We start from the raw sequence: 23,743 nt of genomic DNA on the forward strand, positions 1-23,743 counted from the left end.
GCGGGGGTGACACGATGTCACTGGTATGCATGAACTTATTAAACTTGATACAGTCCAATAACTCCAGCCTTACTCATCTTGTCCTTCAGATTCTTTATTTCCAGGATTGAACATAGCAGCACAGCGGTCACAAACTGTTTGCTTCCTCCCGATCAACAACACACCTGCCGCTAATTACGCGTGTCTACCTTAAATATCTTCACAAACTCAAAATGTGACCCCTAGCACCAAACGCTTGCTGCAGTTCTTGGTGTCAGAGGTGACACACAAGGTATCGGGTTTTCGGTGCAATTACTTTTTCATATAGGACCAAGTATGTTTGGATAGCTTTTTCCCCTTGAAAACTGCCGTTTAATATTAGACATTCTTGTCTAATATTAAAAATGGATTGATCTGAAACGTGTAAGTGTGACAAATATGGAATAAGATACGAAATCAGAAAGGAGGCAAATATTTTTTCACAGCGCTATAGTCTGTAAATGATCTTTTGGCTATAGTAGATCTTTGACTTGTTCCTTTTTTAATAGTTTGTTTAAAATAGTTTTCTCTAGGTTAAGGCGTACGGTCCAGGCCTTCAGAGCAGTGGTCTGGCCGTTGGAAAACCCACTGAATTCACAGTTGATGCCAAGCAAGGAGGAAAAGCTCCTCTGAAAATTATAGCCCAGGTATATCTGGCTTTGTATATGATCACAAATATGTTAAATATATTGTATGTACCGTATTTTTCGGATTATGAGTCGCACTTAAAATCCTTTAATTATCTCAAAAATCGACAGTGCGCCTTATGTATGAATTCTGGTTGTGCTTACTGACCATGAACCGATTTTATGTAATACACGGCGCTCAAAAATCTGTCAAAAAATGTTTTAGTACGACTTTGGTAAGCCACCAAGTCGCACCGCTTGATGGATTGTCGGAGCATTACGGCTACGTAGTCAGGAGCCTCGCGGATACGTACTGTGCTTCAACATAATATTACTGTATTGTGTGTGGATAATGACCCCAAAATGCCACCTGTTAAGAGACATGCTGACGAAGCGGATTTCAAAGTCAAGGCTGTCGGTCACGCAGTAGAACATGAGAATAGAGCAGCTGCGAGAGATTTCAACATCAATGAATCAATGGTACGGAAGTGGAGGAAGCAAGAAGAAAGAGTTGAGTAGAGTTTGACTTATCTTATCTGGCTGTTTTGTTTCGCTTAATGCGTTTTATAGTCCAGTGCGCCTGGTGTATGAAACCAGACCTGTTCATCAACAGTGCGCCTTATGGTCCGAAAAATACGGTGTGTTAAATCTGATTGAACTATAATCCCTCGTCTTCTGCACAGGATGGTGAAGTCAATTCTGTGGATGTCCAGGTTAAGGATAATAGCAACAGCACATACACCTGCACCCACACCCCACGTAAGCCTGTGAAGCACATTGTGATGGTCTCCAGGGGAGACGTTAACATCCCTGAGAGTCCATTCAGGGTGAGTATGCACTCACACACTCTCTCACTTTCACTCTGGCATGCAAGGTTTGCCTTTTCTTCTCACTGAAAAGTCTCTTGAGTTTTGGTGTTTGTGCCCACAGATGAATATCGGAGCAGGCTGTCATCCAAACAAGGTGAAGGTCTCTGACCCTGCAGTGGCAAAGACGGGCCTCAAAGCCTTCCAGCCAACATACTTCACTGAAGGTGGGCTCTGCTGCAGATCTTCCACTGGACATAGGAGAGCTTGACCTCAGCCAGCTGACAGCCCCTCTTACAACACCCTCAGGCCCAGAGGAGCCCTGCCTGCTGAAGATGCTGCGTAACGCTCACATTGGTGAGCGTCCGTCTGATAAGTGAGAAGCTTGCTAAACAGTGAGACTCATCAGAATCCAAATACTTTATTAACCCCTAAGTAAAAGACAGAGGGGGAAAGTAATAAAAGTTCAAGCGTGGAGAAAGAAGCAGGAGCAACTGAAACGGGCTGCATGCACACACAAGAATAAGCGTTGTTAACATCTGTTTTGTCTGTCTTAGGAATCTCGTTTGTTCCCAGAGAGATTGGTGAGAACCTTCTTAACATCAAGAAGAACGGCCGTCATGTTCCCAGCAGCCCAATTGCTGTTATGATCAAGCAGTCAGGGATTGGTGATGTGAGCCGTGTGAGTGGACCGTGGCTGACCGAGGCCAGGACTTTTCAGCCTTGAGAGTTCATCATTGATGCAGGTATATGCTCAGTGAAAGCTTAGATACTGTGATATTTTTCTTTTTAAACATTCAAATAGAATTTTTGTCAGTCTCATCTTGTTATATTAGGCTTCATCTGCTTGAGCCTTTCCACTGAAGGACCCAGTTAAGTGGGCATTAACACTGAGGACCAGGAGGATGGCTGGTGACACAATGTGTTGCTTTTTGAGGTCTTTTAGCCTGTTTCACTTTGTCAGACAGGTTCTATTTAACTGATTTCTTGATTCACAAGTCTGCAATTAATCAGGCCTGAGTGTGTTTAGTAACACTGAACTGAGGTTTCCAAAATTGGTTAATCACAGTTAACTCGTGATTTAACAAGAGGGGCAATTTGTTTTTACACAGGACCAGGGAGGTTTGGATCATCTTTCTCCCTAATCTATGAAATCATCATTTAAAAACTGCATTTTGTATTAACTTGTCTTATCTGTGTCTAATATTAAAATGAGTTTGATGATCTGAAACATGTAAGTGTGATAAATATGCAAACCACTAGGAAATCAGGAAGGGGGCAAACACCTTTTCACATCACTGTAGACGTGATTACAGAATACCTTTTAGTGATTACAGAATACCTTTTAGTGATTACAGAATACCTTTTAGTGATTACAGAATACCTTTTAGTGATTACAGAATACCTTTTACATCCTGGATTACAATAGGATATCCATCAACGGCAGATACTGGTCTCCATGACACACAGATACTGGAGTGGTCTGACCTGACCACACTCGCACTGCTTACCCACAAAGTGTCTAGAGAGACAGAAAAAAGCCAGAAAACAAACAAAAAACACAAAGCCAAAGAATGTCATCTGCACACTAGCATGGACAATAAACGCAGACACAGTGCACCCAGTAATTTTTGAACTTCCAACCAAGTATCAAGAGCAGTACTGTCATTGTACCGGTACTGGCTGCTGTCTCATTGTTCAGAGAGCCCATCATTATGCAGAGAAAGGAATCTGTGTCTCTGGACCAAAATGACTGTACGTGTAGTGCTGTAGAAACAATACTGCCCAAAAACCTTGATGTTTCTATATGTGGAAACCTTCAAGTATGCATGTCCTCCTGTAAGGGTAAAGTAATGGGACATTTGCACTTTTTGCATGTAAGCCTGTTGGTCTTAACTGGAAGTTGCACTTGAGCTGTCTTGGCATCTTTCCTTGTTTGACTCACCAGTTTTGCCCTGAGCTGAATCGCTGCCTCCTTCTCTGTTGTGGTACTCAGCGGTGACTAACATGTTGTAACGTGTATCTGGCTGCAATGACTCCAGCATCACCTGCTTCTCTCCACCAGGGACCAGCACCTGCAGACAACAAACAACACTATCATCCCAACACAGTCAGAACTCATTTAAAGTTTTGGGACTTATGGAATTTCTGGAATTCTGACACATGACAGCCGGCTGAAGCCCAGAAGAGGTGAAGATGTAATGACTACGACCCACTCACAGTGTGATCCTGGCTATCAGCTCCAGTTAAAGCCATGTAGGACATGTGATACTGGAGGACATGAGCATTGGGAGGTACCCAGCTGATCACCATGCTGACGGCAGTCTCATCAGAAACCGTGAGGCTGGTTGGGCCTCCACCAGACACTGCAGCAACATCATAGAAGAGATAAAGTACCACAGCTAATGACACTTAACCCTCACTTTGTTCCTTTAAAGGAGGAAATTATTTTGGCAGCAGAGCAAAGTGTTTTTATAGAAAATAAATGTAAAGTATAACAGAGAATTTGATACTTTGATTTGATACTTTAACCTCACTACATTTATTTCATAGCTCAGAGTTCTAGTTATTCAAAGATGAGAATTTAGATGTGAAATTTAACCTTTAAGTGACTAGTACTTTGACAACTGCCATCAATTACACAATCAAGTTCATTTACGTACAGGTTATTGTATTAGTAATGCTATATTGTACATAGAGACAGAATATGACATGAAGGGCTACTGACCACAGAAAAGTAAAAGCTAACTGGGCCTAAAGACTAACGGGAGACAAACAAGCTTTCTGTGATTCTATTTGTGTTTTTGTGGTAATCTTGGATATCTTAGGTTGTCTCATTACTGTCATATATGTCCTATCATTAAAACACTGGCTTCTAACAACTAACAGTGTCTCAAAAATAATTTAATAAATAAACAAATAATATGGATGCATGACTTTTAACTTGTGTATTTTTTAGGCTGAACACTGCTGCTAATGTGACTTAGCACATTAGCATTGACTGTCTGAGAAATTAGTTACCCTAAGGTCAGAAGGAGGAGGCACCTTCACTAGAAGAAAAGAATAATGTGTACGGGAATTTTTTTAAAAATGACAAAGCTACATTTTGACATCTTTCATTATTAATAACATTTACAGTACTGTGCAAAAGTCGTGAGCCACACGCTGAAGTATTTCTTTGGACATTATCTGGTTTTTCCACTCCTTTTTAGTCCAGTTCTTGTACCTGACCATTTTCTGAGTAATGTTTTGTTTGTTTGTTTGTTGTTTGTGTAAACACTTTGCACTGACCATTATTGGAGAACTAAAAAGCACCTAAGTCGAGGAATGTGTGTGCACATAACAGAAAACTTGGGAAAGAACCAATTTTAAATCTTTAAGCACTTTGTTACTAGCAGCCTGTCACAAAAACACATTTTGTATAGTGTTTTTTTTTTTTTTTATCTTGTGAATAAAATGTATACAAATGTGTGTGATTAATCACAATGTGTTAGTGTGTAATCACCCTGAGACATGCATGCCTGTCTGCTAGCATCAGATCTAAAGCCATTTATGATTTGGAGATGCAGCCTGCAGATTCTGTCCAGATTATCCCAGCTCTCGTCACTAAACATCCAGTCTTCACTTATCAAATGTGTAAAATTCAAGGCTGGTCCTTAAAAGCTCCCAACAACGCAAAAACTGCATAGCCACACAAGTCCCAGCGTTTCCCACCGCAGCAGCTGTGAAAAGAAAGTGGAGAAAGGATGAATGAGTCTGTGCTTATCGCTCTCCGCTCTCCCCCAAGCTGGCGTTGTTCTTGGTAGCCATGACAACGGAGATAGTCCCAGCTTTATAAATAAAGGCCCCAACACCCCAAAAAAGAAAAATACATCGGGATTCCCTGCGAAGACCAGGAATCCCCCTAGCAGACCGAAGCTACAGAGAGGATTTGGAGTGAGTTTGTGAGTGATTGAGTGAGAATCGAACTGGAGCCTGTCTGTGCTTCAACCTGCCAGGCGCCGGCAAGTGCTCTGCGCCACCTGCCGGGCTGTAGAATTAGTGCAAATTTGATATATTTGACTTCTCTGTTTTTTTCTCTCTGAATTACTTTTGAAAAGGAAAATTAATAATTTTAATGTGAGGCAAAACATGTATGGTGCTCGGTAAAGATGACACGCCGACCCACTTCTTCTTCTTTTTTTTTTTTTTTGAGAAAGTTTGTTTTCATATTAAACCAGTGTCAGTGACGTCATTCTACGCGACTACCACAGGTAAAGAAAAGCCTGAATCTGTAGATCTTTTTCTTTTATTTTTTGTTGTCTAAAACACAAGAGATACAAAAAAAAAACCACAGGGAAACATAGGAAATAATGTTTTGTGAGGCAATGACTTGTTGGCACAAGAAGAGTGGTCCTTGGTAGCCATGACAACAAGGAGGTCTGTTTGTTTGTGGCAGGTAAAAGAAAAAAAAAGAAAGAAAAGAAAAAAGTCAGGGGAAGCCCAGGCTGAACAAGGTTCATCCCTTAGAATTTTCACTCCAAGATCACCTGCCTGGACCTCCCCCTAGCAGGTGAACATACAGAGCCAGGTGAACCGAGGGCTCGAACCCGGGCCTGTATGTTACTAACCTGCTAGCCCGCCACATGTCGCCACATGACGGGCTATGAGAATGGGAAAAATTCTTCTATTTAAAGAACACTACGTGCACATCGCGTGACCAGCCTTTTCCATTAGTTGGAGACCACACATTTTTGCACTCAAATACTCACCAAATTTTACACACTCACACCTGGTTTTTTTTGCCTGCACACCATTTATTTCTCAACAACCACTCCTTTTTCATCTCTGTTATCTTGCCTTTATTACATATTTATTACATCCTCTTAGCTAGCATCAATGACCGGACAAAAGAGCAACACAGTGCTTTTCTCATCATTTCTTTAGTCACGCTCAAGTCATTCGCCTCTACGGATTAGCTAAACCAACTTTACAAAACAAGTTTCCCCGAAGAGCCCACTTCTCATCTTAGCTGCCTAGATTTCAGGACCTAGCTAAGGACAGTGGCCACAAACACATTTAACTTACCGAAAAATAGCTGCGGGGCCTCAGTCTGTCTGTGGGGCATAGCTGGACTAGCCATCGGGCACACTGGGTATTTGCCGGGTGGGCCGATGGTAATTTTTCGTTTTAAATGGGCCGATGTTTTGTTGTTGTTGTCTTTTTTTTCTTAACCGTGTAAACAGTGAAAGGTGGCGGATTGGACAGATGCTGGCAGACGTGTAAAAATAACTCAATTGTTTGGTAGTGGCTGTGGTGGAGCTTTCACAGCTTCAGTAAAATTAGCAAGTGGTGGAAGCCAGCAGGTGGATGGGGGAAAGGGGAGGCGGAGGTGGAGAGACCCAAGGCGGCCGCGGGTCCGACTGTCAGGTGAAATGAGCTTCAGGTAAGAAGTTATGACCTGCAGTCTATCTGGGTCAAACCAAGTTTAGGTGTAGTTTATTTTCGTTGTGCTAACTTTTTACAGTCAGTTACAATAACTCGTACTGTGTACTAGCTAGCATGATGGAGTTTCTATACAGTTGGGTGGGTGCTATATGTTACTGGTGAACTTTATTTTATTCATATGGTTAGTTAGTAGAGTTGCCTACCATCCTGTAAAAAACGGAATCCTCTGGTATTCAGAGTTAATATTACATGCTTCGTATTGAGCTGAAAATACACGGATTTGTCCCATACTTCAGCTACAATTAAAAAAAAGACAAAAAGCTGGAGTTATTCTGTGTCTTTACGCTGTCAGCTGCCTCTTCTTTTCTCATTCTCCCCCCTCCCTCTCCTGCTGCTACTTCAATCATGAAACTGATCAATGATCAGTTGATCAGCGTTTCTGCCGCAAGTCCCGTCTTTCTTGCTTGTTTATCTCCCGCTTTGCGCCAGAAAGAGGAAACTAGCGGAGGTCGTGTTAAACAGCAGAAGCGCCTTTAAACTTGATAAGCTGTTGTTAATTGATTTAATATTACTTTCTAGTATCAGCTGATGTTTGTTGGAGCCATAAAAGCTGCTGGTTATCTGGTGAGAGGGAAACATAAAAAGGCCAGGTAGAGCATTAACAGGGAAAGGGGGGCACAAAGAAATACTTTTCTTTCTTATTCTCATTTAAAATTTCTAGCTTTTAATAAATAATTATCCAAATCTTACAACCAAAGTTTTCATCTGATGTCAAATGTATAGAAATCCATTATTGTACATAGTAAGTTTTTTTCAGGGTCCCAACATAATTTCTTCAGAAGAAAGTACTGTACATGATGCCAGTATTTTCCCACATTTTCTAGATACTGTACTAGTACTTTGTGTAAAATGCCATCAAAAAGTCAGTTAAGTTTTATTCTTTCTCACCTGTCTTTCTGTCTCCTTTCACTTTTAAAAGGTTGCCATCCATTCATTAACTTCCGCTTATCCTTTCCAGGGTCGCGGGGGGCGCTGGAGCCTATCCCAGCTATCATAGGGCGAGAGGCAGGGTACACCCTGGACAGGTCGCCAGTCTGTCGCAGGGCCAACACACAGGAACAAACAACCATTCGCACTCACACCTAGTGACAATTTGGATTATCCAATTAACCTATCTCCACAAGCTGCATGTCTTTGGACGGTGGGAGGAAGCCGGAGTACCCGGAGGGAACCCACGCAAACACGGGGAGAACATGCAAACTCCACACAGAAAGACCCCAGCCTGATGTTGGAATTGAACTCAGGACCTTCTTGCTGTGCGGCAACAGTGCTAACCACCGTGCTGCCACGGTGGCAAAGGTTGCCATGTTAGAAAAAATATTTTGCCCTGCCATGCTGTTTATTGATGTGGTAAATAAATAGTTTATGAAAATATCACTAAATCTGTCATTTATTATTTTTAATATTCAGTAATGGTCATGTCTCACCTCTAGTCTTCTCTGTCTTAATTTCAGGTTTCCACCATATGTTGTAGATCGTTCAGGAAGTTAACTCAAGCAGTCTTTGGGTTTCGGCTAAGTACTGTTTAGAATAGCAGAATAGGGAGGATGGTGTAGGTTTAAGTTTATTAGATTGATACATATGTACCAACAAGACAGTGTACATCACTGTCACAACGACGTTTGTTTTCATTCAAAGGCTTTATGGAACTTTGACAGGAGGGCCACGCCCGATTTCCTCTGTCATCCACGTCATACTTAGATCCTCCTCAATCTGTGTACATACGCCGCCTCTAAACCCCCGATAGTGCCAGTGTCAGTTAGTGAGTCAGTAAAATACTGACTCACTAACAGGGTTAGTCTGTTCTGGGATGAGTGTGGTAGTTAACCCTCATTTAACACATCCCTCTCTGCTCCTCTAGCTCGCTCTATCTCACTGAGAATCAGAAAGCCTTGACATTTACTGCTATTAACTTTACACTCTTGTTGTAAAGACGCAAAGAAAACACAGTGAAAAGGTTAGAAGGACGTAAGGAAAAAGAATGAATGAATGGTTTAATAGAAGGAAAGAAGTTAAAGGGACTACATATTCAAAGGTCTTATTTCTGATACTACCCCATGAAAATATTTGCTCTGTGTGCCGTGCTGCAGCTGCTACATTTGGCTTCGGATTCACTTTTTGGCGCCTACGCCTCTCGAGATGTGTTAATGCAGAAAGGTATTGAAAAAGTCTGGTCAACCAACCAGCAGTCTGTCTGCTGTGTCGTATGAAATGCGTGGAAGGAGAGGTACCAACTGTCTGTTACATATAGATGAAAAATAAAGCTCTGACGTGACCTCGGGTCAGCCAGCCTGACGGTCAGAGAAACAGAAACGTGTTGGATTGTGGATCTCTGAGCTGCACATCAAAGATGCACCTATGCACAGATCAAGTCTCAAATCTACCTCATATACATCTGTGTGTGTTTTTCTGTTGATGCCTTTCAAACAAAACTAGCCATGATATTTTCCACCTCAGACAATTAATATCAGTTAACCCCGCCCCCTTTCAGATTTGTTCACCAAAAGAAAAGAAAAAAAAACACGTCATTAACGCTGTTTATTATTTGTCAGACCGGTTTCATTTTCATACTTTGTAAATATCTATGTTGTATGGAGCTTGAACTAAAATGTAAATATGTTTACTGTATTTGTAATAATTATAATCCATTCGCTGTACAGCATAGATGTGTCAAGCAGATATCCTAATTCTGTGTATGGTAATCTTGCACCATTGAACTGTTAGTGAATGAGGCAACAATAAAAGTGGGAAACGTGCATTAGCAGATCAAGTGCTGACTGCTTATTTCCTGCTTTATTTGAGCTTCTGCTGTAGTTTATTATGTGCTTTTAGCCCCAAGAAACCACCCTTTTACTGTGGCGCACAATAAGATCTTCTGATGTTTGGTGTCATCTTCCTGTGATCTCCTGTGAACAGGTGGATTAATTCATTCCAAGTTTATGTATGTAGCACCAAATCACAGCAGGGGCTGAACATTGTAAAGACTTTAGAATAATTATGGAGGCACAACATTTAAAGCTCCCATCCTTCCATCCCAGACCTAAAAGTTAGTTATATGATAAACAGCCCCGTGTTTGTTTACTTGATTTGTAAAATGCAAAGTGGTGACTTTTTCTCTTCAAGTACGTCCTCATATGGAGACAGTTTTTTTAATGGCCCAAAACAAGTCATTGTTTACAAAAATGTACATTTTATTGGGCAAAATGAGGTAAACAGTGAAGAAAAGTATAAGAAAACAGAGCATAGGATCTCCGGAGACTGTGGCAACTAGAATTATTGTATACATGTGTGTGTATTAAGGACTGACACAGACAAAGAATGAATCAGACAATGAAGCAATGTTCTTTTTAAATGTTTATTTATAAACAGGATAAAACCATTCAAGTATTGAGTCATGAATAAAACATCAACCTCTGATCTGCTAATTGGGAAACAGAGGATGTCAGTGTATTTTTCAGTGCTAGTCCAAATTGAGTGAGATGACTTTACATTTGAATAGATTGGATTACAAGTTATATTTGGTTTTAATTGAATGAGTTCATTTTGATTTAAATCAAGACAATTCACAACAAATAAACTTGAAATATATGGTAAGATAAAGGTTGTGCAATAATACAGAGAAAGCCCCAACAATCAAATGACCCCCTATGAGCAAGAACTTGGCAACAGTGGGAAGGAAAAACTCCATTTTCGGCAGAACCAGAATCAGGGAGGGGCCATCTGCCTCCACCGGTTGGGGTAAGAAAATGAAACTAAACTATAGGAAGACAAAGAGGAAAGATGTTCATGATATATATGAAACTTTCCGCTAGCCTTGACTAAAATATTGTTTTTGACAGGAAAGTATTGTTTCATTCATGTTTATTCCACGAGGTGGACAGCAGGAATAAAACAAACCAGATACTAAGAAATAAAGTATACAATGAAATTTTCTCGATATGCTAAAATTCCCACTGAGACTGGATAAGATTATTCTAAAACTGGTCAAAATACAATTCTCTTCATGCACAGAAATCCCACCCAGTCCCACAACCCAGGACAAATATTCCTTGTGTGTTCTTGAGCTGGACAGAAATTCCTCTTGCTGAGCGGGGTCCACGCCAGCCTCGTGTCAGGCAGACGAGGAGCCTCCTGTCCCAGTCTCGTCCGTCCACTGGGCCCATCACATCCCAGCCCAGTTCGCATTCTGCATTGGAGTCCGTCGCTCGATACCACCGCAGCTCCCCTCACGTCATCACCTGTAAGTAAAATCAAATAGGAGCCAGAACCATCATCCCGGAAGCTGCCCTGGCTTATAGCCATGGCGACCCTCTCCCAACACGGCTGCACCCAGTGAACAACAGTGAGACGCTACTGACAAATGCAGGCAGTGGTATACATCTGCCCTGATGTCAATCACACACGTTGTCTCCTACTGTCGCCGTTCCTGCTGTCGGGACTGGGTCACCACATCACGCTGACCGGTCTCCAGACGAGGCGTGGCACCCCCCACGATCACGCAGCGGCTCCCTCTTTTCCACCTGGCCTTCATGCGTTGCTCTTCCAATCTAGGGCCTCTCTCCTTCCAGTGCTCAGCTTGCTTCCTTTTAATACGACCTATAAAACAGCTGAAAGGACACCTCTGGACACACCTATGCCTCAACATGTGATCACTATCAGCTAATTTTTCCAATGCCCAGCTAATCCACAGTGGATTAAAACAACGTAGAATGACACACTAAAAACATGCGATACAAACAGAATAAAATCATGCAAATAAAAACTACACTCACAAATAGATACTAAAATCAGAAGAAAACCAAGATAAACAATGAATACAAAATTTCTACTGTGTGCAACTCTTTCAGTCTTTGAATATTTTTCATTTCTTACAATCAGAATTCTCCAATAGATTTGTAGAAGAAAATTATTTTCTTTCATGCATCACCAACTGAACCTGTTATGTTAACGTCTCAATCTCCAGCCTAACCTCATTGAATTTTGCTTAGCAAAGTACTTTTCAACTCTAATAATTAGTAAGATTATATTTCTTATCATCTGTTGGTCGTCTGACCTGATAAACTTCAATGAACATTATAACACAGGAGTGATTGTCTCTAAAAATGGGCTCCTGCACGCTTGCAGACATTTTTCCATCACAACTTATGGATGATGAAGGATTTGATTAAAGCCGTGAAACATTACTGATAACCTTCATGTGATGTTACATTAAAGCCAATTTTTATTAAAATCAGGGACTTTTCTAACTGACCTCTGACCTTTGAGCAGTAGTGTGTACTGTATGCTTGTATGTAACTGTATCTGACCTGGATTTTATCACCAGTTTCAAATAAGAATCTTCTTTAAAGTCTGTCTTTCAATACAAATGAAGTTAAACTTTATCAAGGCTGATGGTAAACTGTCCCTAACAAGTCCACTTTATTGCGTGCTCATTGACTTTCTCCTATCAGACTGTTTAACAAGCCCACTTTATACATGCTTATTAATCTATCACGCTTATCAGTGGCTCATGGTTGCTTAAAGCCTGTGTCTGATAGACTAGATTTACTGACCCTGCGTAAATTTGCGTAAATTCCCCTGAACCTAACACCTCCTAGCACCCCGCTGAGAGGCCTTCAGCTCCATTGTTCTCCTGCTTTTGTTGTGCAAATATACCCTTCCCCAACCCCCAACCATGAGAGATTCAGGAGACAAGAGAGAACCAGGAGAAGGTCTGTCCTTCCAATCGTTGTCAGACTCACAACAAAGTACCTGCAGCCTACAATACACCATATTAGTAGTAGCTTTTATGTGCACTATTATGCAAAATTAGTTCTTGTCAATCCTTGTCACTACATTGCATGCCTGTCCATAAACATATATACACAGAGTTGTACATATATTTATATATCCACATACATATATATGTCATGAGTTTCTTCTCTGAAGTTGCTCTATTTCTCTTCAGGTTTCTCTCAGACCAAGATTGAATGTGATGACAAGGGTGATGGATGGTGTGACATGTGCTGCTGGCCCACAGAACCAGGTGAGTATGCTGTCCATGTGCTCTGCAACAATGAGGAAATCCAACACTCTCAGTTAAGATCAGTTTTCACGATTGTTGCCTCAAGATCATGGTGGTGGGCTTGTGATGGATTACAGTGGCTGAAAGCTCTCCTGTAGAGGCTAAGCCTAGGCTTGAAGCCACTGGGGTGTTCGTTGGCGGGGTGACGCGATGTCACTGGTATGCATGAACTTATTAAAGTTGATACAGTCCAATAACTCCAGCCTTACTCATCTTGTCCTTCAGATTCTTTATTTCCAGGATTGAACATAGCAGCACAGCGGTCACAAACTGTTTGCTTCCTCCCGATCAAAAACACACCTGCCGCTTATTACGCGTGTCTACCTTAAATATCTTCACAAACTCAAAATGTGACCCCTAGCACCAAACGCTTGCTGCAGTTCTTGGTGTCAGAGGTGACACACAAGGTATCGGGTTTTCGGTGCAATTACTTTTTCATATAGGACCAAGTATGTTTGGATAGCTTTTTCCCCTTGAAAACTGCCGTTTAATATTAGACATTCTTGTCTAATATTAAAAATGGATTGATCTGAAACTGTCAGCCGGTGATCAGCTGATCGCCAGCTGATCACGGGGCCGGGTTTAAAAGGGAGACGCCACCCACCTGTTCGCCGCTCAGACATCGTTCTCCTCATGTCAGAAGCTCCAACTCTTTGCCGACGTCAGTGTCCTTCTGATTCAGCAACCGTGAGTGTTTTCCCTCTCGATTCTTTTTCTGTAACGCCAGTCCGAAGCCACGCTTCGTGCACTGACCGTTACTAGATTAACTGCGTGTCTGTTCCTACCCATCGCTAGCCTTCCCCGCGTTTGGGTCTAACCAGCACGCCACACGGGCACGCCGAATTACCGTGCGTAGTCCGCCCGTTCGTGACAGAAACGTGTAAGTGTGACAAATATGGAATAAGATACGAAATCAGAAAGGAGGCAAATATTTTTTCACAGCGCTATAGTCTGTAAATGATCTTTTGGCTATAGTAGATCTTTGACTTGTTCCTTTTTTAATTGTTTGTTTAAAATAGTTTTCTCTAGGTTAAGGCGTACGGTCCAGGCCTTCAGAGCAGTGGTCTGGCCGTTGGAAAACCCACTGAATTCACAGTTGATGCCAAGCAAGGAGGAAAATCTCCTCTGAAAATTATAGCCCAGGTATATCTGGCTTTGTATATGATCACAAATATGTTAAATATATTGTATGTACCGTATTTTTCGGATTATGAGTCGCACTTAAAATTCAATTCAATTCAATTCAATTTTATTTATATAGCGCCAAATCACAACAAAAGTCGCCTCAAGGCGCTTCATAGATACAGAGAAAAACCCAACAATCATATGACCCCCTATGAGCAAGCACTTTGGCGACAGTGGGAAGGAAAAACTCCCTTTTAACAGGAAGAAACCTCCGGCAGAACCAGGCTCAGGGAGGGGCGGCCATCTGCTGCGACCGGTTGGGGTGAGAGAAAGAAGACAGGATAAAAGACATGCTGTGGAAGAGAGACAGAGGTTAATAGCAGATATGATTCAACACAGAGAGGTCTGTTAATACATAGTGAGCGAGAAAGGTGACTGGAAAGGAAAAACTCAATGCATCATGGGAATCCCCCGGCAGCCTACATCTATTGCAGCATAACTAAGGGAGGATTCAGGGTCACCTGGTCCAGCCCTAACTATATGCTTTAGCAAAAAGGAAAGTTTTAAGCCTAATCTTAAAAGTAGAGATAGTGTCTGTCTCCCGAATCCAAACTGGAAGCTGGTTCCACAGAAGAGGGGCCTGAAAACTGAAGGCTCTCCCTCCCATTCTACTTTTAAATACTCTAGGAACAACAAGTAGGCCTGCAGAGCGAGAGCGAAGTGCTCTAATAGGGTGATATGGTACTACAAGGTCATTAAGATAAGATGGGGCCTGATTATTTACGACCTTGTATGTGAGGAGCAGGATTTTGAATTCAATTCTGGATTTAACAGGAAGCCAATGAAGGGAAGCCAAAACAGGAGAAATATGCTCTCTCTTTCTAGTCCCTGTCAGTACTCTTGCTGCAGCATTTTGGATTAGCTGAAGGCTTTTCAGTGAGTTTTTTGGACATCCTGATAATAATGAATTGCAGTTGTCCAGCCTGGAAGTAATAAATGCATGAACTAGTTTTTCAGCGTCACTCTGAGACAGGATATTTCTAATTTTAGAGATGTTGCGCAGATGGAAGAACGCAGTCTTACATATTTGTTTAATATGTGCGTTGAAGGACATATCCTGGTCAAAAATGACTCCAAGGTTCCTCACAGTGTTACTGGAGGCCAAGGTAATGCCATCCAGAGTAAGAATCTGGTTAGATACCATATTTCTAAGCTTTTCAGCGCCGAGTACAATGACCTCAGTTTTATCTGAGTTAAGAAGCAAAAAGTTAGCGGCCATCCAGGTCTTTATGTCTTTAAGACATTCCTGCAGTTTAACTAATTGGTGTGTGTTATCTGGCTTCATGGACAGATAGAGCTGGGTGTCATCTGCATAGCAGTGAAAATGTATGCTATGTCTTCTAATGATGCTGCCTAAGGGAAGCATGTATAATGTAAACAGAATTGGTCCTAGCACTGAACCCTGTGGAACTCCATAATTAACCTCAGTGTGTGAAGAGGACTCTCCATTTACATGCACAAATTGGAGTCTATTAGATAGATATGATACAAACCACTGCAGTGCAATACCTGTAATACCTACAGCATGTTCTAATCGCTCTAATAGGATATTATGGTCAACAGTATCGAATGCTGCACTAAGGTCAAGAAGGACAAGCACAGAGATGAGTCCACTGTCAGAGGCCATAAGAAGATCATTTGTAACCTTCACTAAAGCTGTTTCTGTGCTGTGATGAACTCTGAAACCTGACTGAAACTCTTCAAATAAACCATTCCTCTGCAGATGATCTGTTAGCTGTTTGACAACTACTCTTTCAAGGATTTTTGATATGAAAGGAAGGTTGGAGATTGGCCTATAATTAGCTAAGACTGCTGGGTCTAGAGATGGCTTTTTGAGTAAAGGTTTAACTGCAGCCACCTTGAAGGCCTGTGGTACATAGCCGATTATTAGAGATAGGTTGATCATATATAAGATCGAAGAATTAATCAATGGCAGGACTTCTTTGAGCAGTTTTGTAGGAATGGGGTCTAAAAGACACGTTGATGGTTTGGAGGAAGTAATTGTTGAAGTTAACTCAGAAAGATCAATTGGAGAAAAAGAGTCTAACTTAACATCAATGGTACTAAGAGTAGCTGTAGATAATATTACATCTGTGGGATGATTATTGGTAATTTTTTCTCTAATGATAAAAATTTTATTTGTGAAGAAGTTCATGAAGTCATCACTAGTTAACGTTAAAGGGATGGTTGGCTCAAAAGAGCTCTGACTTTTTGTCAGCCTGGCTACAGTGCTGAAGAGAAACCTGGGGTTGTTCTTATTTTCTTCAATCAGTGATGAGTAGTAAGCTGTTCTGGCTTTGCGGAGGGCTTTCTTATAAAGCAACAAACTATTTCTCCAGGCTAAATAATGATCCTCTAAATTTGTGACACGCCATTTCCTCTCCAGATTACGAGTCATCTGCTTTAGGGTACGTGTTTGAGAATTATACCACGGGGTCAGGTACTTCTGATTAGAGACCTTAGTTTTCACTGGAGCTACAGTATCCAGAGTCATACGTAGTGAGGAGGTGAAATTATTAACAAGATAATCGACCTCTGTTGGGGTAGCGTTCAGATAGCTGCTCTGCTCAGTGTTGGTACAGGGCATTGACGATGATAACAGTGGCTGGATTATATTCTTAAACTTAGTTACAGCGCTTTCAGAAAGACATCTACTTTGATAAAGTCTACTCTCCACTGCTGCGTAATCAATTATTGTAAATGTAAATGTTATCAAGAAATGATCAGACAGGAGAGGGTTTTCAGGAAACACTGTTAAATGTTCAGTTTCTATGCCATATGTTAAAACAAGATCTAGAGTGTGATTAAAGTGGTGGGTGGGTTCTTTTACATTTTGAGAGAAACCAATTGAGTCTAACAACAGATTAAATGCCATGTTGAGGATGTCATTTTTAGCATCAACATGGATGTTAAAATCACCCACAATAATTATTTTATCTGAGCTCAGAACTAAATTAGATATAAAGTCTGAGAAATCAGACAGAAACTCTGTGTAAGGCCCAGGTGGACGATAGATGATAACAAGTAAGACTGGTTTCTGAGTTTCACAGCTGGGGTGGACAATGTTAAGCATCAGGCTTTCAAATGAATTAAAAGTCTGTCTTGGTCTTTCATTAATTAATAGACTGGTGTGAAAAATTGCTGCTACACCGCCCCCTCGACCTGTGCTTCGAGACTTCTGGTAGTTAGAATGACTCGGGGGTGTTGATTCATTTAAACTAACATAATCATCCTGCTGCAACCAGGTTTCTGTAAGACAGAGTAAATCAATTTGTTGATCAATTATTAAGTCATGTACTAACAGAGACTTGGAGGAGAGAGACCTAATATTTAATAATCCACATTTCACTGTTTTACTCTTTGGTTCAGATGTGGATACTGTATTGTTCTTTCTTTGTAAATGTTTAAGTTGTTTGTTGCTGGTTTTTAGTTTGTTTTTTGTCTTTTTGGAAGCAGACACAGTCTCTATGGAGATGGGTTTTTGGGGGGGTAGCAGGAGGAGGGAAGCTGCAGAGAGGCGTGTAAGACTGCAACTCTGCTTCCTGGTCCCAACTCTGGATAGTCATATTTTGAGGGGTTTAATAAATTTGTCCATATTTCTAGAAATGAGAGCTGCTCCATCCAAAGTGGGATGGATGCCATCTCTCCTAACAAGACCAGGTTTCCTCCAGAAGGTTTGCCAATTATCTATGAAGCCCACATCATTTCTGGGACACCACTCAGACAGCCAGCAATTTAAGGAGAACATGCAGCTAAACATGTCACTCCTGGTCTGATTGGGGAGGGGACCAGAGAAAACTACAGAGTCCGACATTGTTTTGGCAAAGTTGCACACCGATTCAATATTGATTTTAGTGACCTCCGATTGGCGTAACCGGGTGTCATTACTGCCGACGTGAATTATGATTTTACTGAATTTACGTTTACCCTTAGCCAGCAGTTTTAAATTTCCTTCAATGTCGCCTGCTCTGGCCCCTGGAAGACAATTGACTATGGTTGCCGGTGTCTCTAGCTTCACATGTCTGAGAACAGAATCACCAATTACCAGAGTTTGACCCCCAGCGGGTGTGTCACCGAGTGGGGAAAAACGGTTAGACACATGAACGGGTTGGTGGTGTACCTGGGGCTTCTGTTTAGGACTATGCTTCCTCCTCACCGTTACCCAGCCGCCCTCTTTCCGCAGCTGCTTGGGATCTGCCGGGGAACAGCTAGCGGGGCCTACGCTATCTTCGGCTGCACCAGCTACAGGGGCCTGGCTAGCTAAGGGTGAGTGAAGGGTGCGAAGCCGAGTCTCCAGATCAGTAATCCTGGCCTCCAGAGCTGCAAATATGCTACATTTGTTACAGATATCATTACTGCTAAAGGAGGCCGAGGAGTAACTAAACATCTGACACAATGAGCAAGAAAGTGCAGAAGGGACAGGTGAAGTAGCCATGGTGCTAACGAGTCGGCTACGAGCTAAGCTAACGAAACAGTAAAGAGACAGTGAGTGAATACTTTGGCTATAAATTAGGTAGTGAGTACACAGAAAGTGTGCTTCGGATGAAGCACGTGAAGATTATACTATGAAAAAAAAGAATGTATTTAAAAGTTGTTAATTAAACTGCTAAGCAAATAAGCTACTCAGAAACACCACTGTGTTTGAGCAGGAACAGGAAGTGATACTATACCACAGAGCGAGCGAACACCAAGTGACAGCGCCACCGACCAACATCAAGAAGAACGGCCGTCATGTTCCCAGCAGCCCAATTGCTGTTATGATCAAGCAGTCAGGGATTGGTGATGTGAGCCGTGTGAGTGGACCGTGGCTGACCGAGGCCAGGACTTTTCAGCCTTGAGAGTTCATCATTGATGCAGGTATATGCTCAGTGAAAGCTTAGATACTGTGATATTTTTCTTTTTAAACATTCAAATAGAATATTTGTCAGTCTCATCTTGTTATATTAGGCTTCATCTGCTTGAGCCTTTCCACTGAAGGACCCAGTTAAGTGGGCATTAACACTGAGGACCAGGAGGATGGCTGGTGACACGATGTGTTGCTTTTTGAGGTCTTTTAGCCTGTTTCACTTTGTCAGACAGGTTCTATTTAACTGATTTCTTGATTCACAAGTCTGCAATTAATCAGGCCTGAGTGTGTTTAGTAACACTGAACTGAGGTTTCCAAAATTGGTTAATCACAGTTAACTCGTGATTTAACAAGAGGGGCAATTTGTTTTTACACAGGACCAGGGAGGTTTGGATCATCTTTCTCCCTAATCTATGAAATCATCATTTAAAAACTGCATTTTGTATTAACTTGTCTTATCTGTGTCTAATATTAAAATGAGTTTGATGATCTGAAACATGTAAGTGTGATAAATATGCAAACCACTAGGAAATCGGGAAGGGGGCAAACACCTTTTCACATCACTGTAGACGTGATTACAGAATACCTTTTAGTGATTACAGAATACCTTTTACATCCTGGATTACAATAGGATATCCATCAACGGCAGATACTGGTCTCCATGACACACAGATACTGGAGTGGTCTGACCTGACCACACTCGCACTGCTTACCCACAAAGTGTCTAGAGAGACAGAAAAAAGCCAGAAAACAAACAAAAAACACAAAGCCAAAGAATGTCATCTGCACACTAGCATGGACAATAAACGCAGACACAGTGCACCCAGTAATTTTTGAACTTCCAACCAAGTATCAAGAGCAGTACTGTCATTGTACCGGTACTGGCTGCTGTCTCATTGTTCAGAGAGCCCATCATTATGCAGAGAAAGGAATCTGTGTCTCTGGACCAAAATGACTGTACGTGTAGTGCTGTAGAAACAATACTGCCCAAAAACCTTGATGTTTCTATATGTGGAAACCTTCAAGTATGCATGTCCTCCTGTAAGGGTAAAGTAATGGGACATTTGCACTTTTTGCATGTAAGCCTGTTGGTCTTAACTGGAAGTTGCACTTGAGCTGTCTTGGCATCTTTCCTTCTTTGACTCACCAGTTTTGCCCTGAGCTGAATCGCTGCCTCCTTCTCTGTTGTGGTACTCAGCGGTGACTAACATGCTGTAACGTGTATCTGGCTGCAATGACTCCAGCATCACCTGCTTCTCTCCACCAGGGACCAGCACCTGCAGACAACAAACAACACTATCATCCCAACACAGTCAGAACTCATTTAAAGTTTTGGGACTTATGGAATTTCTGGAATTCTGACACATGACAGCCGGCTGAAGGCCAGAAGAGGTGAAGATGTAATGACTACGACCCACTCACAGTGTGATCCTGGCTATCAGCTCCAGTTAAAGCCATGTAGGACATGTGATACTGGAGGACATGAGCATTGGGAGGTACCCAGCTGATCACCATGCTGACGGCAGTCTCATCAGAAACCGTGAGGCTGGTTGGGCCTCCACCAGACACTGCAGCAACATCATAGAAGAGATAAAGTACCACAGCTAATGACACTTAACCCTCACTTTGTTCCTTTAAAGGAGGAAATTATTTTGGCAGCAGAGCAAAGTGTTTTTATAGAAAATAAATGTAAAGTATAACAGAGAATTTGATACTTTGATTTGATACTTTAACCTCACTACATTTATTTCATAGCTCAGAGTTCTAGTTATTCAAAGATGAGAATTTAGATGTGAAATTTAACCTTTAAGTGACTAGTACTTTGACAACTGCCATCAATTACACAATGAAGTTCATTTACGTACAGGTTATTGTATTAGTAATGCTATATTGTACATAGAGACAGAATATGACATGAAGGGCTACTGACCACAGAAAAGTAAAAGCTAACTGGGCCTAAAGACTAACGGGAGACAAACAAGCTTTCTGTGATTCTATTTGTGTTTTTGTGGTAATCTTGGATATCTTAGGTTGTCTCATTACTGTCATATATGTCCTATCATTAAAACACTGGCTTCTAACAACTAACAGTGTCTCAAAAATAATTTCATAAATAAACAAATAATATGGATGCATGACTCAAATGCATGACTTTTAACTTGTGTATTTTTTAGGCTGAACACTGCTGCTAATGTGACTTAGCACATTAGCATTGACTGTCTGAGAAATTAGTTACCCTAAGGTCAGAAGGAGGAGGCACCTTCACTAGAAGAAAAGAATAATGTGTACGGGAATTTTTTAAAAATGACAAAGCTACATTTTGACATCTTTCATTATTAATAACATTTACAGTACTGTGCAAAAGTCGTGAGCCACACGCTGAAGTATTTCTTTGGACATTATCTGGTTTTTCCACTCCTTTTTAGTCCAGTTCTTGTACCTGACCATTTTCTAAGTAATTGTTTTTGTTTGTTTGTTTTTTGTTTGTGTAAACACTTTGCACTGACCATTATTGGAGAACTAAAAAGCACCTAAGTCGAGGAATGTGTGTGCACATAACAGAAAACTTGGGAAAGAATCAATTTTAAATCTTTAAGCACTTTGTTACTAGCAGCCTGTCACAAAAACACATTTTGTATAGTGTTTTTTTTTTATCTTGTGAATAAAATGTATACAAATGTGTGTGATTAATCACAATGTGTTAATGTGTAATCACCCTGAGACATGCATGCCTGTCTGCTAGCATCAGATCTAAAGCCATTTCTGATTTGGAGATGCAGCCTGCAGATTCTGTCCAGATTATCCCAGCTCTCGTCACTAAACATCCAGTCTTCACTTATCAAATGTGTAAAATTCAAGGCTGGTCCTTAAAAGCTCCCAACAACGCAAAAACTGCATAGCCACACAAGTCCCAGCGTTTCCCACCGCAGCAGCTGTGAAAAGAAAGTGGAGAAAGGATGAATGAGTCTGTGCTTATCGCTCTCCGCTCTCCCCCAAGCTGGCGTTGTTCTTGGTAGCCATGACAACGGAGATAGTCCCAGCTTTATAAATAAAGGCCCCAACACCCCAAAAAAGAAAAAAACATCGGGATTCCCTGCGCAGACCAGGAATCCCCCTAGCAGACCGAAGCTACAGAGAGGATTTGGAGTGATTGAGTGAGAATCGAACTGGCGCCTGTCTGTGCTTCAACCTGCTAGGGGCCGTCAAGTGCTCTGCGCCACCTGCCGGCAAATATGATATATTTGACTTCTCTGTTTTTTTCTCTCTGAATTACTTTTGAAAAGGAAAAATAATAATTTTAATGTGAGGCAAAACATGTATGGTGCTCGGTAAAGATGACACGCCGACCCACTTCTTCTTTTTTTTTTTTTGTTTGAGAAAGTTTGTTTTCATATTAAACCAGTGTCAGTGACGTTATTCTACGCGACTACCACAGGTAAAGAAAAGCCTGAATCTGTAGATCTTTTTCTTTTATTTTTATTGTCTAAAACACAAGAGATAAAAAAAAAAAACCCACAGGGAAACATAGGAAATAATGTTTTGTGAGGCAATGACTTGTTGGCACAAGAAGAGTGGTCCTTGGTAGCCATGACAACAAGGAGGTCTGTTTGTTTGTGGCAGGTAAAAGAAAAAAAAGAAAGAAAAGAAAAAAGTCAGGGGAAGCCCAGGCTGAACAAGGTTCATCCCTTAGAATTTTCACTCCAAGATCACCTGCCTGGACCTCCCCCTAGCAGGTGAACATACAGAGCCAGGTGAACCGAGGGCTCGAACCCGGGCCTGTATGTTACTAACCTGCTAGCCCGCCACATGTCGCCACATGACGGGCTGCGAGAATGGGAAAAATTCTTCTATTTAAAGAACACTACGTGCACATCGCGTGACCAGCCTTTTCCATTAGTTGGAGACCACACATTTTTGCACTCAAATACTCACCAAATTTTACACACTCACACCTGGTTTTTTTGCCTGCACACCACTTATTTCTCAACAACCACTCCTTTTTCATCTCTGTTACCTTGCCTTTATTACATATTTATTACATCCTCTTAGCTAGCATCAATGACTGGACAAAAGAGCAACACAGTGCTTTTCTCATCATTTCTTTAGTCACGCTCAAGTCATTCACCTCTACGGATTAGCTAAACCAACTTTACAAAACAAGTTTCCCCGAAGAGCCCACTTCTCATCTTAGCTGCCTAGATTTCAGGACCTAGCTAAGGACAGTGGCCACAAACACATTTAACTTACCGAAAAATAGCTGCGGGGCCTCAGTCTGTCTGTGGGGCATAGCTAGACTGGCCATCGGGCATACTGGGTATTTGCCGGGTGGGCCGATGGTAATTTTTCGTTTTAAATGGGCCGATGTTTTGTTGTTGTTGTCTTTTTTTTCTTAACCGTGTAAACAGTGAAAGGTGGCGGATTGGACAGATGCTGGCAGACGTGTAAAAATAACTCAATTGTTTGGTAGTGGCTGTGGTGGAGCTTTCACAGCTTCAGTAAAATTAGCAAGTGGTGGAAGCCAGCAGGTGGATGGGGGAAAGGGGAGGCGGAGGTGGAGAGACCCAAGGCGGCCGCGGGTCCGACTGTCAGGTGAAATGAGCTTCAGGTAAGAAGTTATGACCTGCAGTCTATCTGGGTCAAACCAAGTTTAGGTGTAGTTTATTTTCGTTGTGCTAACTTTTTACAGTCAGTTACAATAACTCGTACTGTG

The 23,743-nt window shown here is 41.5% G+C and overlaps 2 protein-coding genes across 2 annotated transcripts; one reads left to right on the forward strand and one right to left on the reverse strand.

Moving 5' to 3' along the window:
• Positions 1 to 1,237: 1,237 nt before the first annotated feature.
• LOC148099939 (filamin-A-like) lies at positions 1,238 to 2,177 on the forward strand. The gene is made up of 4 exons (XM_087849729.1): positions 1,238 to 1,471; positions 1,575 to 1,677; positions 1,712 to 1,807; positions 2,008 to 2,177. Exons 1-4 carry the CDS (start codon positions 1,427 to 1,429, stop codon positions 2,175 to 2,177), a joined length of 414 nt encoding a protein of 137 aa, XP_087705855.1. The 5' UTR covers positions 1,238 to 1,426.
• A 1,165-nt stretch (positions 2,178 to 3,342) lies between these two features.
• On the reverse strand, positions 3,343 to 21,857 carry LOC148099940 (collagen alpha-1(XII) chain-like). Its single transcript, XM_087850507.1, has 6 exons — positions 21,749 to 21,857; positions 20,455 to 20,600; positions 20,180 to 20,309; positions 19,640 to 19,756; positions 3,671 to 3,816; positions 3,343 to 3,525 (listed from the first exon to the last, which is right to left on the reverse strand). Exons 1-6 carry the CDS (start codon positions 21,855 to 21,857, stop codon positions 3,343 to 3,345), a joined length of 831 nt encoding a protein of 276 aa, XP_087706633.1.
• Positions 21,858 to 23,743: the final 1,886 nt, after the last annotated feature.

The sequence above is a fragment of the Neolamprologus brichardi genome, chromosome 13 (assembly GCF_056152115.1).
Source record: "Neolamprologus brichardi isolate AB-2024 chromosome 13, ASM5615211v1, whole genome shotgun sequence".
Taxonomy (NCBI): domain Eukaryota; kingdom Metazoa; phylum Chordata; class Actinopteri; order Cichliformes; family Cichlidae; genus Neolamprologus; species Neolamprologus brichardi.

Coding starts and splice junctions, on each gene's coding strand:
- LOC148099940 (XM_087850507.1), bottom strand. CDS start 21,857: ATGTTTAGTGACGAGAGCTGGGATAATCTGGACAGAATCTGCAGGCTG. Junction 19,757..20,179: donor TTCAGCTCAGGGCAAAACTG/GTGAGTCAAAGA, acceptor CTGTCTCTCTAG/ACACTTTGTGGGTAAGCAGT. Junction 3,526..3,670: donor CTGATAGCCAGGATCACACT/GTGAGTGGGTCG, acceptor TGTTGTCTGCAG/GTGCTGGTCCCTGGTGGAGA.
- LOC148099939 (XM_087849729.1), top strand. CDS start 1,427: ATGGTCTCCAGGGGAGACGTTAACATCCCTGAGAGTCCATTCAGG. Junction 1,472..1,574: donor TCCCTGAGAGTCCATTCAGG/GTGAGTATGCAC, acceptor TTGTGCCCACAG/ATGAATATCGGAGCAGGCTG. Junction 1,678..1,711: donor GCCAACATACTTCACTGAAG/GTGGGCTCTGCT, acceptor CACTGGACATAG/GAGAGCTTGACCTCAGCCAG.